This window comes from Oryx dammah, unplaced genomic scaffold, assembly GCF_014754425.2.
Source record: "Oryx dammah isolate SB20612 unplaced genomic scaffold, SCBI_Odam_1.1 HiC_scaffold_11077, whole genome shotgun sequence".
Lineage (NCBI taxonomy): Eukaryota > Metazoa > Chordata > Mammalia > Artiodactyla > Bovidae > Oryx > Oryx dammah.
Window position 1 is genome coordinate 6,008,557 of NW_024080471.1, and position 15,795 is coordinate 6,024,351.

The 15,795-nt window shown below is 41.6% G+C and overlaps 1 protein-coding gene across 1 annotated transcript in view; it reads right to left on the reverse strand.

The window, feature by feature from the left end:
• Positions 1-398: 398 nt before the first annotated feature.
• LOC120860478 (alpha-actinin-2) overlaps positions 399-15,795 on the reverse strand; it is a 77,939-nt gene continuing 62,542 nt past the window's right edge. The window contains exons 14-21 of the mRNA XM_040236298.1: positions 14,853-14,993; positions 13,000-13,182; positions 10,382-10,516; positions 9,278-9,457; positions 8,249-8,395; positions 6,445-6,510; positions 3,910-4,068; positions 399-2,429 (exon numbers count right to left, since the gene is read on the reverse strand). Of these exons, the coding sequence (XP_040092232.1) occupies positions 2,271-2,429; positions 3,910-4,068; positions 6,445-6,510; positions 8,249-8,395; positions 9,278-9,457; positions 10,382-10,516; positions 13,000-13,182; positions 14,853-14,993 (1,170 nt within the window). The 3' untranslated portion in view covers positions 399-2,270. The remainder of the gene's footprint in view (positions 2,430-3,909; positions 4,069-6,444; positions 6,511-8,248; positions 8,396-9,277; positions 9,458-10,381; positions 10,517-12,999; positions 13,183-14,852; positions 14,994-15,795) is intronic.

Genomic DNA, 15,795 nt, shown 5'->3' on the forward strand with positions numbered 1-15,795 from the left:
CACAACTAGAAGCTCTGGGGTTAAAGCTGGGGGTGCCATACACTTTCAAAATACCTACTGGGAATTCTAAAATGATATCTGGGGTAAAAATTTCTTCCTAATCCATTTTGTTCCCTAGTCCATTCATCACTCACCTCTAACTGGGCCAACCTTAATTCCTCATCTCAAATTTACCCTCTACCCAACAAGCCAGTCTCTAATTCTTTAAACAAGGCAAATGCTAGACCAAATGAGAGTTTTAAGTGATGATGGAAATTTTAAGTGAGGAAAGTTTGTGGTTAACCAAAGAAACTGGTTATTAGTTGAAATAATAATAAGAATAAAACAGGGATTCCTTTTCTTTTACAAATTAAGTTTAATCAATAATTCAGCTTCAGAAATAAAAATAACTTCTAAAATGAGAGTACAAACATGTTTATTAAGTGTTTCAGAGTTTATTTCCCTTTTTCATTTGTTAGCAGATAGTGTTGATCCATTCTCTTGCTTGAATGTTGTAAAGAAACTAAAATTTTAGGAAGATGAACTACCTATACCAATCGTAAAACACCATAAATTCCCGCTAGTAGCCTCAAAGGCAGAATATCTTCCCGTTTCTCTCCCTATACAGCTGGAATATAGCACCTGCGTGAAGTAGAATAAGGAGTCACAGTTCACCTAAACACCACCCCAAAAGTGTCCAGCCCTGAACTCAAGGACTCAGATTTCAGAAATTTGTAAACTATCAGCTACTTAATAAAATGAAGCAAATTAAATGAAACTTACAAAGGTTGAAGGTTCTAAATGGGCCAACTGTGTAAAAATATTAAGTTATGGGACAGTCATGAATGGAAAATATCCCATTTCCAGCTACTGAAAAATCTGAAGAAAAAGACTAGAGGTTAATAGGCACATGACTGTTTTTCCAGTAACACTTCAATTGCTATTTACAACTGTTTTTGTTTCTAATTCATCTGATCATTAAGGATTCAGATATAAAAAGAATTCCTGCTTTATTCTTTACAAGCTGTCAACAAGATGGAAAAACAGGAGAGGAACAGCATAGAGCAGCACGAGCAGAAAAATGAATGAAAGCTGACAGATATGGATGGCAGAAGCCATTGGTGCCCTCTGCAAGGGGCTTCCACATGCCCCATCCAATCACAGTGGGGACACTCACCGAGAGCTGGCAGAAACATCAAGAATTCCTGCTACACAAAATGAATCCACCTGAAGTATGTAAAGGTTCTGCAGTTAAAGAACTTACCTCTACTGTTGGTGAGAGTTAGGCCTTTCCTATCAACTCTTCCCTCTAACACTTTCTCTTTACCAGACAGTAAAACTAAATGGCAAAAAAGGAGAAATTCTGCCTGGAGAGCTATAAAAATAGCAGCTTTTGACTTGTCCCCCGTCATAACTATTGCTATTGACACCTGTTTGTTTAAAAACAGAGCACTTCTATATGGTCATCTTGTAAGAATCTAACACACTAACAAGCTCTAAAAAAAGCACAGAAACCTGGAATCAATAAATAATACCCCCCAAACACATTTTACCTGGTGATTCCATCTTCCTCCCTGACAATGTAACTAACTTCCATGGTGAGGTTCCTGCTTTCCAGTATGAGTAAGGCATTGCAGTCCACTAACTGGACCATGTAGTCCTAAATAACGAAGAGCTATGATTTCTATCTAAAATGTTTTAAGTGCTTAAAGTCTTTTGGGATGTCTGTTTCTATTCTCTGGAAGTTCACAATATTCAATTCAGCTAACAAGGTGACAGTTACCATTTATCTTAAATATAGTTAATCTTTGGATAAGTCAGAAAGTAAAACACCAGTATCCCAAATATATTCCCCAAGAGATAACCATATAAACATATTATATATATGAAGAATTTTTTTTTAATGTCAAACATTTACTATTATTTTTCTGGTCTTGAATCTTGGGTATCTCAGAATTTTCCCATTTTGTATGTTCCTTCTATCCTTAGGTCCTCCTAATTTCACACTACTCAAGGATTGGCTTTGTTTTATCAAAGAACCCAGCAGAACCCCTGATATTTCATTGCATTTAGCTAAAAACTCAGAAGTAAAGAAACCTACTTATTATAAAGTACACTATGTCATCTACTAGAAAAACTTAACTTCAGCCATCTTACATTGCTGGCAATAACTGAGCGGCGAAAAAAGTGTTCTCCCTCTATAACGTAATAAAGCTTGTCAAAGTTTCCAAGAAACAAACTGTGACTTCAGCTTTTATTGCGTTCTAATCAGCGACTACAAAACCCCAGCCTCACAGATCGCTCTCCCCATAGAGTGCGGAGGAGAATGCGGTGTAATCCAGGGCTCCGGGCACACTGCCTGGGCCTGAGTAGGCAGGCATCCTCTTGATACAGTACTGGGCCTGGTCTGGAGGCAGCTCCCGACGCAGCTCCTCCGCCAAGATGTATGGCTGGAAAACAGTACACACATGTTTTAAAAATCAATGGCAAGACACACTGGAACTTAAACGGTTTAAATACTGACATACTTCTTGCATTTGTTTAATTGTTAAAAAAGGTATTAACTGAATCACTCTGCTATACACCTGAAATTAACATGACATTGTTAATCAACTATATTCCAAAATAAGATAAAGATAAAAAATAAAAGGAGTCTAACGGGCACAGTACCGGACAGCCAACCAAAGGCTGAGTTTTACTTGTAATTTGTCTTCTGGCCAGTGGGAAATTTAATATGCTTCATAGAGGCAAAGGGAGCAGTACCATCAACACTTCTCAAACTGAGCCATAATGTTAGGGAAAAATACTATGATGTAAATTTCATACAGAAAGATAAAGGGGAGGTTGGTGTACACTATACACTAATGAAAATATAGGAATACTTAATTTAAAATGATCAATGTGGTTTTTAAAAAATACATGTGATATGTGCTTGCTTTCCTACACAATTTATTAAAAAACTAGAGGCATGTTGCCACTGGTGAAAAACTCCTTCTAAAGCAAAACTAAACTGACATTGAACAATGGAGTCTTTTGTTTTTAATGTCAAATGTCCAGGAGAAAATAGGATAATTCTCATAAAACAGACTGATAGGTCAAGGTAAATAAAGAGCAAATATATTGTAATATATAGTAGGGTTTTAGGTGTGTTAGATAAGCCTTGGTTTATTATCTCCTAAATCAGTTGGACTTTCTCCCCTCAACCCCTATCCACATGATAAAGGATTCATTTTAAAACAAACATGATTATTTTAAAGATACTTTATGTTGTCAGATAAGATTTTTTTTAAGGTGATAAACATGGCCAAGCTGATGTGTTTTAGAATCCTAACTTCCTTTCCCTTTCAGCTAGAACACAAAGCAAAGGGATCATATCCCAAACTGAACTTATACATACTGAAAAGTTTTAATATTGTTTTGGGAGATTTGAAAATTCTAAACTTGCAATTAAAACTCCTACTTAATTTCTAGGTTACATGTAATGAAAAACTTGACACTTTTTTTTGGCTTTATTTAACTCTGCTCCAAGGACTGGGCACAGTCAGTGTCACTGATCCTTGAGAGAAGGTTCTCAGTTTTCTAACATCTGAATTGCACTGTTTCATCTTTCAGAAATCTTATCTACCAATCCAGAATGTAAAGTAGGGTTGAACCAGAGAAACACACACAAAAAAACTGCAAAATTTATACTGTTGGTTCCTTCTATGAAACTCCCCATAAAGACCAAGCACAAATGCCAGGACAGAATGGCTGTGTTTAACCTGTTGTGAGTACACCACTGTTATGTTTAAGCGCTTTCTGAATTCAGTGCGGATGTAGTATAAAATGCAGTGGTATCAGAATCATTCTTATTTGCAACATTGTTTCCATTCTTGTGGGACTAAAGCAGTAGACTGTCAGAAAGGCAGAAGAAAATGTGCTGCTGCAGACCTTGTCAGAAGCCAGGATCCGGAAGGACGCGATGACCTGCTCGGCAGTGTCGGTATCCGCCGTCTCTCTGGTCATGAAGTCGATGAAAGACTGGAAGGTGACTGTGCCCTGCCCGTTGGGATCCACCAGGGTCATGATGCGGGCAAACTCGGCTTCCCCCTGAGGCAAGGGTGCGAGGAGACACTGACTTCAGCAGTGCACAACTCCTGGCTGTGCTGCTCTCCCGCTTTTACCTGCTGGCATGCGAGTTCCCTTTTGCTTGAAAACTGAAATACATCCTGCGCTTCCCTTCCATGTTTGGAACAGATTCCCCTTATGGGCGACTTAAGTTTACTGCCATTAGAGGATTTTGAAATGTAGCTGCAGCATCGACCCAGAAGCTCCTGATGTCAGAATTCCTTTCTCTCTCTGATCCATGTTGCCTTGGGTTGTTGTTGTTTAGTCGCTAAGTCATGTCCGACTCTCTTTGTCCATGGGGTCATGGACTGTAGCCCACCAGGCTCCTCTGTCTATAGGCTTCTCTAGGCAAGAATATTGGAGCGGGTTGCCATATTTTCTCCAGGGGATCTTCCTGACCAAGGGATCAAACCCACATTTCCATCTCCTCCACTGGCAGGCAGATTCTTTACTGCTGAGCCGCCAGGGAAGCCCTGTTGCCTTGGGACTTAACGTAACTATAGAAGAAGAATTCAGAGACTTAGGCCTTTTCTCGGGCTATAATTGCGAATAATAATACTGCCAAAGAGAAGGCAGGTTCGAGGAGGGCTCTCACAGTGGTTATTTGAAAGGGGAGATGCATCAAAGTAGTTCATGTTTAACATTACATATCAAGTCATTATTGACTGGGGGATTTTCGCAGAAATTAATGCCTGTGGGACAGTGATTTTTGCTTTGACTGGCCAAAAATTAATACTGTTACTTCACTAACACTTTGCAAGTTATTACATTCAATAATTACACCTGCTGCTGCTGCTAAGTCACTTCAGTCGTGTCCGACTCTGTGAGACCCCACAGACGGCAGCCCACCAGGCTCCGCCATCCCTTGGATTCTCCAGGCAAGAACACTGGAGTGGGTTGCCATTTCCTTCTCCAAGGCATGAAAGTGAAAAGTGAAAGTGAAGTCACACAGTCGTGTCTGACTCTTCACGACCCCATGGACTGCAGCCTACCAGGCTCCTCCGTCCATGAGATTTTCCAGGCAAGAGTACTGGAGTGGGTTGCCGTTGCCTTCTCCACACCTATATAAAGTCTCTTCCAGCACAGTGAGTTTCATTTTCACTTTCCGTATCAGAATCAATCACTAAGAAATTTTTTTTTGTAGGTCTAATTTTCACATCGTCTGAATCAGAACTATATTTGGAAGAACTATCATATTCTGAGACACTAAAGTATATATGTCACTTGGACAATCAGAGAAAGAATTTGCATACAATTCATTGAAAAATTCTTCACTCAAAATTTCTCTATGCATCATTTTTGAAAATTTTATGGTAATAAGCTTGTTTTTATAATATACACAAGTTGGGACAAGAAGCTAATGGGGCAAAATGTGAATGAAAACAACAATCATTAAGTTTTGCATAATGAACCCTTGATCAGTTTTAAGCTCTAACAGCTTCTCATGATGATGTAAATTATATCACTGTCACATCTCCAGTCCATAATGTTCAGGTAACAAAAGACATATTAATATGTCTTTGGTCAGTAATGTGTTAACAGGTAACAGAAGTGAGGTTAACACAGGTACTCACAACCCACAGGGAAATGTAAGATTTCTTAGCTGATTTTAAACTTTTTAAAAAATCATGGATTTATTAATTTTGTGGCTGTGCTAGGTCCTCATTGCTGCGTGGGCTTTCCTCTAGTTGCAAAGAGTGGGGGCTACTCTCTAGTTGCACAAGGGCTTCTCACTGCAGTGGCTGCTCTTGTCATGGAGCACAGCCTCTAGGACGCACAGGCTTCAGCAGCTGTGGTACGTGGGCTCAGCAGCAGTAGCTCCCAGGCTCCAGAGCACAGGCTCAATAGCTGCGGTGCAAGAGCTTAGTTGCTCCAAGGCACATGGGATCTTCTCAGATCAAAGATCGACCCCGTGTCTCTGGCATTGGCAGGTGGATTCTTTACCACTGAGCTACCAGGGAAGCCCATGAAAAACTTTTTACCTTCTAAAATACTAGAGGAAAAAGCACTTTAAAAATCAGCAGGAAAAGCCATTGAAGTGTCTACTTTCAATGGGCAAACTGTATGGTATGTAAATGATCTCTCAAATAATGCTGTTCAAAAACCATCAGGAAAGTTTATGTTATGTTCCTTCACAAGGAAAAATCCAGCTGACCAACGACTGAATGAATACACGTTCTGACTCTGGGAAGTTATTTTCATATGGTACCAGGCAAACCTCCAATGTTACCTAGTAACCTTGGTAAATGAAACAATCCCAAGTGATCTGCCATAGTTTAAGCCAGTTGTCTTCTAAAATACAAACCTAAATAAGCTCAGTAGACTATCATAGTAGTAAAATTTCAGCTTCTGTCTTACCAAGTCATAACCCATGGAGATCAGGCAGGCTCTGAAATCCTCATGATCCATTAGACCATTCTTCCTCTTTCAACAAAAAGAAAGAAGAAAGAAGTTGAGTGTTAGAGGCAAAATAAACAACTCGACTTGACCAGGGAACAAAATCCAGCAAGAGAAGGGACACTATGACATCTGCCGAGGAATTTTTAAAGGTCTGATTTACAGAAAGGACAGGCCCAACATAGGGACATCACACTACAAAATAATTTCTTAAAAAGGAAAAAACAGGGAAGGAGGATAAACAGCAGTCAAAAATGGAGACCACACCTTCAAGAAAGCAGGAGGAATACTCAGTGCCATGGAAAATGACCGCATCAGAAGCTGCCCACTGCCACCCACTGATGACCAAACAGAGTCTAAGTGTTCTGAGAAAGCCTCACACTCTTAAGGCCCCAGGCAGACCTCGCTTGTAAAATTCCCCCAAAGATGACAGCATGACTAGGATTCTTGCTGCAGTTACCCTACAGCCACTCTCAGGCCCGAGTCTCTCCAAGACATAGAATCCTTAACTTAAACTTCTATTAATTTTTTTACTGGGGGGCGGGAAGGGAAAGCTAGTATGAAAGGAGTTCTTGTTAGGTGAATGTAAATTGTTCACTGAGACTGAGAAGCTGGGTTTTTTGTTTTTTAATTAATTTTTATTGGACTATAGTTGCTTTACTTAAACTTTTAAACTTGGCAAGCTCTGCATTGTCCTCCTTTGGACTTTTGTTGCAAAAGATAGTCTCGTAACCCTGGATTCAAATAGATGTGGATTTTCCCTCTCTGAAGTGGCCCAAACAAGTGGAGCTGTCCTCCTACAAGCCCAGGTGATGTGTGCAGGAACAATGGTCAATTATTTCCCTCCATGGGAGGAAAATGACCCGACCTGAAGGAAGTCAGGTCAGTGTTATAGCATCTATAACACTGTGCTGAAGCCAAAATAACTTTAGCATCCATCTCTGTATATAATACTTTATTTATGCCTCAGCTCCCTGATCAGAAGTCTACTTTCTGAACTCATTAATAGGCCTGAATATAGCTGGTCTAGTCCACAGGCATTTTAAGAACCATTTAACTAATATCTGTAAATCACACACAGGGTCCTGAGCAAAAGAATGAAATATACTTTGTTAGGGATCTTTTAACAAATGGAATGTGGCCTTAAGAGTCACTATTAACTAAATGATAAGCAAACTGGGCATTTTCTTGTGAAGAACTGGTTTTACCCAGTCATATTTAAATCAAAATATTAGATAATATTTTAAGAGTAGCACTAAACTTTTTATATGGTCGGCATTTTGTTGATACATTTTTCTTATGACATTTCATGAGCTGATTTTGTTTGTTAAAAAAAAAAATTAAGGGTTATGGCAAAAGAGTCGGCTAATTTTCATCAGGTGCTTCACCTAAATAGTTAATTAGGAAAAGTACATTAGAGCTTCGTATTTAAGTGCTTAGAAAATCACCTAAATCCTCCAACTATATTCTGTTAAGGACACACTTTCACTTAGAATAAATCTTGCTTTACTCCCAACTACAAAGCCATTTGTTAAGTGATCTGTATAAAAGGGCCCACAAACCTAGACTTTGTCGGATGTCAGCTTGAGCAACATCAGAACTCAGCACATTTCATTTCAGTGGCTCTTTTCCTCTGGCCTTAATCTTCCTGTTTCCCAATAAATTTTAAGGAGATGGTGATTTAAAAATAAAAGCATGAGTTCTATTTCAAATATGTCTTTTGATGTCCCCAGCGTTGCCTTTCAAATAACTAGGAGTGAGGTACCCTGTCAAAGTGGTTGAAGGAGGCTCGGAACTCATTCATCTGCTCCTGGGTGATGCCCTTTGCATCTCTCGTCAGGATCTGGGTCTCCACTTCGTTGATGGTTCTGGCAATAGTCGTCAGCAGCAGCTCCCAGCCCACACGAATGTGCTACCAAGGAAAAAACAGAAAATGATCAGCTCCAGGTTCTCCCAGCAGGTCAGTCTCGCCTGCTCACTTTCATAACAGAGGAGTCAACCCAAAGGGAGACAAGTAGAACTTCTCGATACATTTTTTTTTAATTCTACTTTTCCACTTTCTTTCAAGATTCTGTAGTGGGAAATACTCAGAAGTGAGGAGCAGGGTTCTAACAGTGACAACTAGCACTTTGTAGAATAAAATGTACAGTGTACAGTCTCTGTCACTAGGAACACCTTTCTATTCACCAGGTAGTGGATAAGCCCTGGATTAGACCCACTGGCTCCCAGAAAGATCAAACTGGGCCAAACTGGTAGAAATGGAGCAGTCCCATTCGTGGGAGTCTCTCCAAAGCAGTGCACTGAATTCACTGTTGTGATAATAATGAAGACAAAGTTGAGGATGATGTTGATAAATAACAACTATAGAGCACTTGATCTGAGCTGCTCAGGTGTTGCTAGTGGTAAAGAATCCGCCTGCCAGTGTAGGAGATGCAAGGGACCCAGGCTCAATCTCTGGGTCAGGAAGATCCCTTGGGGAAGGAAATGGCAACCCACTCCAGTATTCTTGACTCGGAAATCCCACGGACAGGGGAGCATGGCAGGCTATAGTCAGTCCATGGGGTTGCAAAGAGTTGGACATGACTGAGCGACTGATCACCCACACACAGTACTTGATCTAGTTCACAAAGCTGTTTCACATAAAGTGATAGTAAAGGCTTAATGATCCCTCACTTTCATACTTGTAGAACGAAACAGGCACAGATAGAGACAAATGTGGGCGGAAAACACCCTGACTAGGTGAAATGGTCACAAGCAGGCACCAGGGCACCGCAGGCCTGTGCGGCAGCTGTACCTCCATAGTATAATTAGTGTGCTTGTTGTCAAAGACCAGGGCCTCCTGGATGAGCTGATGGTCGCCTTCCAGCTTGTCGATGTTGTTCTTGTAGTTAATGATGTTGTGCTCGTACTGCTTCAGTTGGTTCATCTGGTCCTCCAGGGCTCCCGTGATCTGGATGGAGCTCCGGGCAATCTCCTGGTGGAGGCAAGAGTAGAGGAGGAGGACAAGGTGAGCCAGCCTCTCGAGTGACTCTGTGGGCGGCATCCTTCTTGGTTCTGCTTCTGATGCCAGCTACACCAGCATTTTAGGCGGCAGCCAAAGTCCCTTATTTTTCAGATGAAGTAGGAAATAGGGCAGTACCACAGCATGAAGGAAGCCCTAGTTCTAATCTATCTAGAGAATAGGAAAAGAAAAAAATCAACCAAGATCCATGAGGAAAGGAAGCCTTTCAGCGTCTTCCAATGAAGACGGATGCCTGAAGCTGCCTCTTTTCGAGGAGATCGGGGGATGGTCTGCAGGAATGTGGCTGCCAGAGTGATTTCAGACCACTGGATGCTTCATCAGCAGTCAAATGAATTCTCTAGATTTTTAGATATTCTCTTCTTTAAGAAAGAAGCTAACATTTTATCACCATAAGGGGGGACTCAGATAAAAAAAACAGTAGGTCAATAAATGTCTCTTGGCTGTTCTTGGTAATAAAATGAACCCAGAAATCAGTGTCATTCAAAGATTACTTTTCCTTAAAGGTTCTGAAAATGCCAAGTATTTGTGATTCTTCACGTGTCCTCCTTAGGGATGGATGGTTTAAAATCTAGGTCCTGCAGAGGCTGAAAACTGAGAAGGAGACCCATCACCATTTTTAACGACAAGATGAGTGGATGACAGTGAGAACAGCCTTGCCAGCCTTGGTGCGTGTGCACTCTCCCCCAGCACCCCGCCCTCACCCCAACGCCCCCCCCCAAAACCGATGCCCAGGCTGCAGGAGCCCAGGGGCCACCCAGGGCAAGACCCAGGTGACTTGGACCGGGCTCTCACGGCACGGAGTGGAGAGCCTTGGTTGTGTCTGCTTGGGGACCGATTTGGAGGCCGTGACATGCTCTCTCTGAAGCACCAACCCACCTCCATCTTGTTCTGGATCCAGGGCCCGATAGCATTGGCCTGTGCGGCGAACTGGCGCCGCAGACGCTCGTTGGCATGCTGGCGGGCCAGCTCCTCCTGCAGTGACTGGTCCCGGATGGGCACAAGCTGCTTCACCTGCCAGGATTCGAGGACAATGGGGGTTAGAGGCCAGCGGTGGTCCAGGAGGAGTGACCAAGATAGGTGGTGCTGGGTGGAGGGCAGGGGTGGGAGCAGAGTAGGAGGGGAGGGGAGGAGAAGGAGGGGGAGGGGAGGAAGGGGAGTGTGCTCCCTACTTTAGGGACTAAAGGGGGAGCTCAGTCTAGACTTGATTGCCAGCCGGTGCCACCAGTGCCTGCTGAAAGGCTAAGTCTGCACAAGGGATGCTGACCATTTGTCCAGCTTGGGGTTCCCGGCCTGCAGCACTAATCCAGGGGGCTGGGGGGCAGTGCAGGTTGCAGGGCTGGGTGCAGAGTGCAGAGGATTTGTGAAGTTGAATGAACCAAAACTGACGTCCTTATTTTCCCCAGCTCCAGTGGAAAATGAGCATTTCCTTCGATTATGAATATGGACACCAAGTCCACTGTGACTTTATCACAACAGAAATCACATTCTTATGTACATTAGTTACTGCCTACCTCTCAAAGTATGATGCACACTCATCACCACTCACATTTACTAGGTCTGCTATTAGATCTGGGTTTAAAATATGGTAGTATATTCCAACTTTAAAAATACATTTTTTTGTCTTTTTTAATATTTATTTTTTATTGAAGTATAGTTGACTTATAATGTGCTAATTTCAGTTGTATAGCAAAGTGATTCAGTTATACACATATATATTTTAATAACTATTTTTCAATGTAATTTATTTGCTTTGTAACCTTTAATATTATTTATGAATTTATACATATTTTTATCAGAAAGGATCCACAGGCTTCCCTGGACTACCAAAGGGATCTAAGATACAAAAAAGTTGGGAACCCCTGCCAGGTTCGGGAGCTCAACCCTGTATAATGTTGGCCCACCGGAAAGGATCCCACCAGGCCTACATTTTTTTCCATTCCACTTGTACCCTGTGATTTATATTTTATGCTATGCCTGAGTTCTCTTTGAATCCACAGACAAAACAGCTACTTCAGAAGCCTTTTTCTGTGTGTACTGGCAAAAAGACATTACTATTCAATGTCCCTTTTACAAAACTCCCTCTGGAAAATTTTACTTTATAACTTAAGTGACAGGAGAAAAGCGTGTCTCACTTTAAGGGAGGGAGGCTCAGGAGGGAGGGGACGTATGTATACCCGTGGCTGATTCATGTTGATATCTGGCAGAAAACAACAAAATTCTGTAAAGCAATTATCCTTCAATTAAAAAATAAATAAATTTTAAGAAAAGAAATGGCATATTTCCCTTTTTCTGCCCAAGGAAACTACTCAGCTCAACACGGTTTCCTTTTTACTCTGACTGTAAGAAGACCAGAGCTAATTTTAAGGTCAGAAACAAGAACTAACTGTCTCTCAGTTTAACACTCTCTTTCCCATACCTGTTTCTTTCCCCCCTCTTTGGCATGGTTTGTAACTAAACAGTTGTTACGTGTGTTTTTATAGCAAGCCACCTCAAATCCCCCTGCTGGACTTCTTCACTGAAGACTTAGCAGCCTACTAAGATAACCGTGCTACAATTTAATCCATGAAAATAAATCTTTCTTAAGAATGAGACAAAAGGGTTCACATGATCCCACTGGACTATAATTAAATCTGTACAGTTTCCCAAAATATAAGTGGCAGTAAATTAGCAGGGAGTCCTTTGGTTCCCCATATATAGTTTCCTAAGTAATTTTCCCACATTTTAAATTCACACACACTTGGGACATGTCTATCCCATATTCTTAAAAATCTCTGATGAAGTACCAGCAGAAAATGGATTCCACCAAATTTTCAGCTGGGATTTTAAAAATAGTTTTAGTATCATAACCTGTACTGAGTTTGCTAACACTGATAAGATTTTCCTTAAGGACAATCATTTCTACTTTCTTATAGATCATAGAAACTGCTAAACGTATTTAGGTATTGAAGAGTGTAACATATGTCATCTGTGAAAAACAAGACAACAGGCCCAAAATAGAGCCATTTATGCTAAATCCCACTCCACCAGACCTAGACTTAAATACAATTTCCACTCTCCCAGAAATGGAATCTTAAAAACCAGTCAATCAGGAATCACCTGATTAGCACTAGTGAGACCATCTGCCAGGTAGACTCCTAAAGGGAAGTAACTTTGCAATAACCAGCCTTCTTTTTTTGGCCATGTAACTTCCTTTTTCCTACTCTTTTCTGCCTATAAGTCTTTCATTTTGTACAGCTCCTTGGAGCTCCCTTCTGTCTGCTCGACTGGATGTAGCCCAGTTCGAACTGACTTTTGCTCAAAAAAAACTTAAGCTTGCTACTATGCCTCAGTTTCTCTTTTAACACAACTGTGAAATTTGGAGTGAAGGGCAACTCTGATCACCAGGGAGTCACTCTAACTTCCCCAGGGGTTCACCTCTTCTCCCCACCTCAGCTTGAAAACACCCGCCTCACCCCAGCCCCTCCTTGCCCACCCCTGGACCCTCAGTCAGCCACCTTGTCCCACTTGGACCGGATCTCATCCACGGTGACAGTGCTGTAGGGGTTGCTTGAGCTGATCCTGATGTTGTAGCTCTGGATCACCTTCTCCACCTCGTTCTGGATGGCCAGGATGGACTGCCGCTCGCCGTCAGCCTCGGGCAGCGTGGCCTTGAACTGCTCATGGGCAGTGATCAAGCTCTAAGCCAGAGACAAGTGGAGAAAACCTGACTTACTTCAGAGTGAATTTTACAGGTTTGCTATTCCCTTCGGCAGGCATATAAATAACTTTACAACTGCAGGACTCTCCAGTGGATGACAAATTCTGAATGGCTCAGAGAAGCTATCTGGTACACAAAAGTCAAGTTCGTCAAAATGGGGGGAGAAAAAGACCTCCTGATAGCTCACTGGTGTCTACTTATCCAAAGTCTTTACAAAATAATTGTTTTCTTCTTTTAAAAATCATAACTGATTTAATCATGATGCTCAGCTACTGTTTAGGTCTTACTCGCCAGCAACATACCGAACTTAAATTAACTGCCCTTCCTAATGACCAGGGTTTATTTACCCTTAGCGCCTCAAAAGGAACCTACCAATTGCTGCCTTTATACCTACAGACCAACAGGAAGTACCTCCCTTTCCCGCAAAAGAAAAGGCCACAGAAACCAACTCATTGCCCTCAGGCTTTATAAAGCCTCCACTTAACAACCTTATCCTTGGACCCTAGTGTGTAAGACAGTTCCTTATGTTCAGTTGTATGTAGATCCCATGGGGACCACCCTCCAGGGTGATGCTAATACTCAGGACAGATGCTGCAACCAATCAGCTGCCAGCACACCTTTCACTAAATGAAGAGACTACTTCATGCATCAAGTATGGCTTCCAAGGAATATTTTGATATTTCACTTATTTCAAAAACGATTTTAGATTGCCAACCTCTGCTCAAGAGTGCATGCAAGAAACACTGTCACAGCTTCTTTCAGAAGACAAAGGCCATGTTCAAGGAAGTGATTTCTTTCCCCTTACAACCAGGTACAAACCCTTCTAGAATGCTCCTTGGCAGGAATTCCTGTTCCTTGGTTGGGTTCAAATCCCAACCTTCACTATTTCTTTTATATCTAGATTATTTTTGATGATCTATCTATTTTACAGAAAAAATAATCTAATAGTATTTTCTCTTTATATTCCATTATATATCAAATGGTCTCTAAATAAATTGGGTCCTAGATATTTGAGAGGAACGTACCTCCCTAAATCACTTTTAAGTCTTATTTGTAATTCTGATGCTCCAGAAGAGATCCAAAGCAGAACATTTCGGATTGTGGGAGGTAGAAGGTGCTGATTTGTGCTTTTCTTATGCTTTATGGTCTGGTGAAATTCTATAGATTTTAATGAACAGTAAATGCAAACATTTTGCAAAGTAGGAAACTTAGCAGCCAATAAACTCATAATGTGCTGTGACTAAGTCCAAGAGCATATATGTCTATTTTGTTCATGTGATTTCACACTCTATTTTAAAGAACATACCATTTTAGACATATTCCCCTTTATTTGGCTGATGTTAATTTAGCTGTAGCAGAGTAGTATAGACATTTCTAAGCTAAAGGTCGAAGGGTACATTGGGCTTCCTAGCCCTACATATGCGTGTGTGTTTTTGGCCTTGCTGCACAGCATACAGAATCTTAGTTTCCTGACTAGGGAGAAAACCCCTGCTTCCTGAAGTGGAAGCTCAGAGTCTTAACCACTAGACTACCAGGGATGTCCCCAACCACATTTTTCTTAATTAAAAAATGAGACAAAACAAAAGAGAGAATTCTTCTGAAATTACGATTCCTTTCTAGCAGTGGGAATACAGAGCTGTGTCTAGCTACCTGGATCTCTTCAATGCTGTGGACAATGAACATGTCTTGTAGGTCCTCCATGGCGCCTTCCATCCAGTTGTTGAAAGGAGCTGCTCTCTTAGCAAACTCCAGGTGAAGCTGATCGATGGTTTCCAGCAGTTTCTCAGTTCTCTGAAGATTAAATAGAAGCCAGTGTTATCACAGACTAAATCAGAAAAAGTTCTGGGAACATGTAAAGATGCACTCCAGAGCAATAAACCATTATCTGACATTTCGTCCATCACAATCATCGTTAGCATGTGTATACAAGAAGATTAACTGATGTCCAAATGATTAGGCTGAGCCCTGCAGGTCTCTGAAGTGCCTTCTGAATCAGAGGTGGATTTAATTACATCCAGAGTCACCATGTTCTGAAAGTATTTAAAATACTCTGCCACATGGTACTCTTGTATTTTTTTAAATTTTTATTCATGTATTTGTCTATCTACTTTTGGCTGTGCTGGGTCTTCGTTGCTGCGAGTTTGCTTTCTCCAGTTGTGGCGAGTGGGGGCTACTCTTCGTTGTGGTCCTCAGGAGTCTCATTGCAGTGGCTTCTCTTGTTGCAGCGCGTGCGCTCCAGAGCACAGGCTCAGTATTAATAGCTGTGGCACAGGCTTAGTTGCTCCGCGGCATGTGGAACCTTCCCAGGGACCTGGGATCAAACCCACATCCCCTGCATTGGCAGGCAGATTCTTAACCACTAGACCACCAGGAAAGTCCCCACATCCTACCTTTTGAAGACTGAGAATCCACATAGAGAACGCCGTAGGTGCTTTCAGCTAAAGCACACTTTAGAAGTTAGAGGACCTGATTCTCTAACCATGCTGGTTCACAGAAAATTCACGGGATCGTCCTCATTTTATGATCAACACTGTGCCTTTCCCAACAGTCACCTACCTAGAGAGGACAGGAGGAACTACAGTTTCATGTTCTT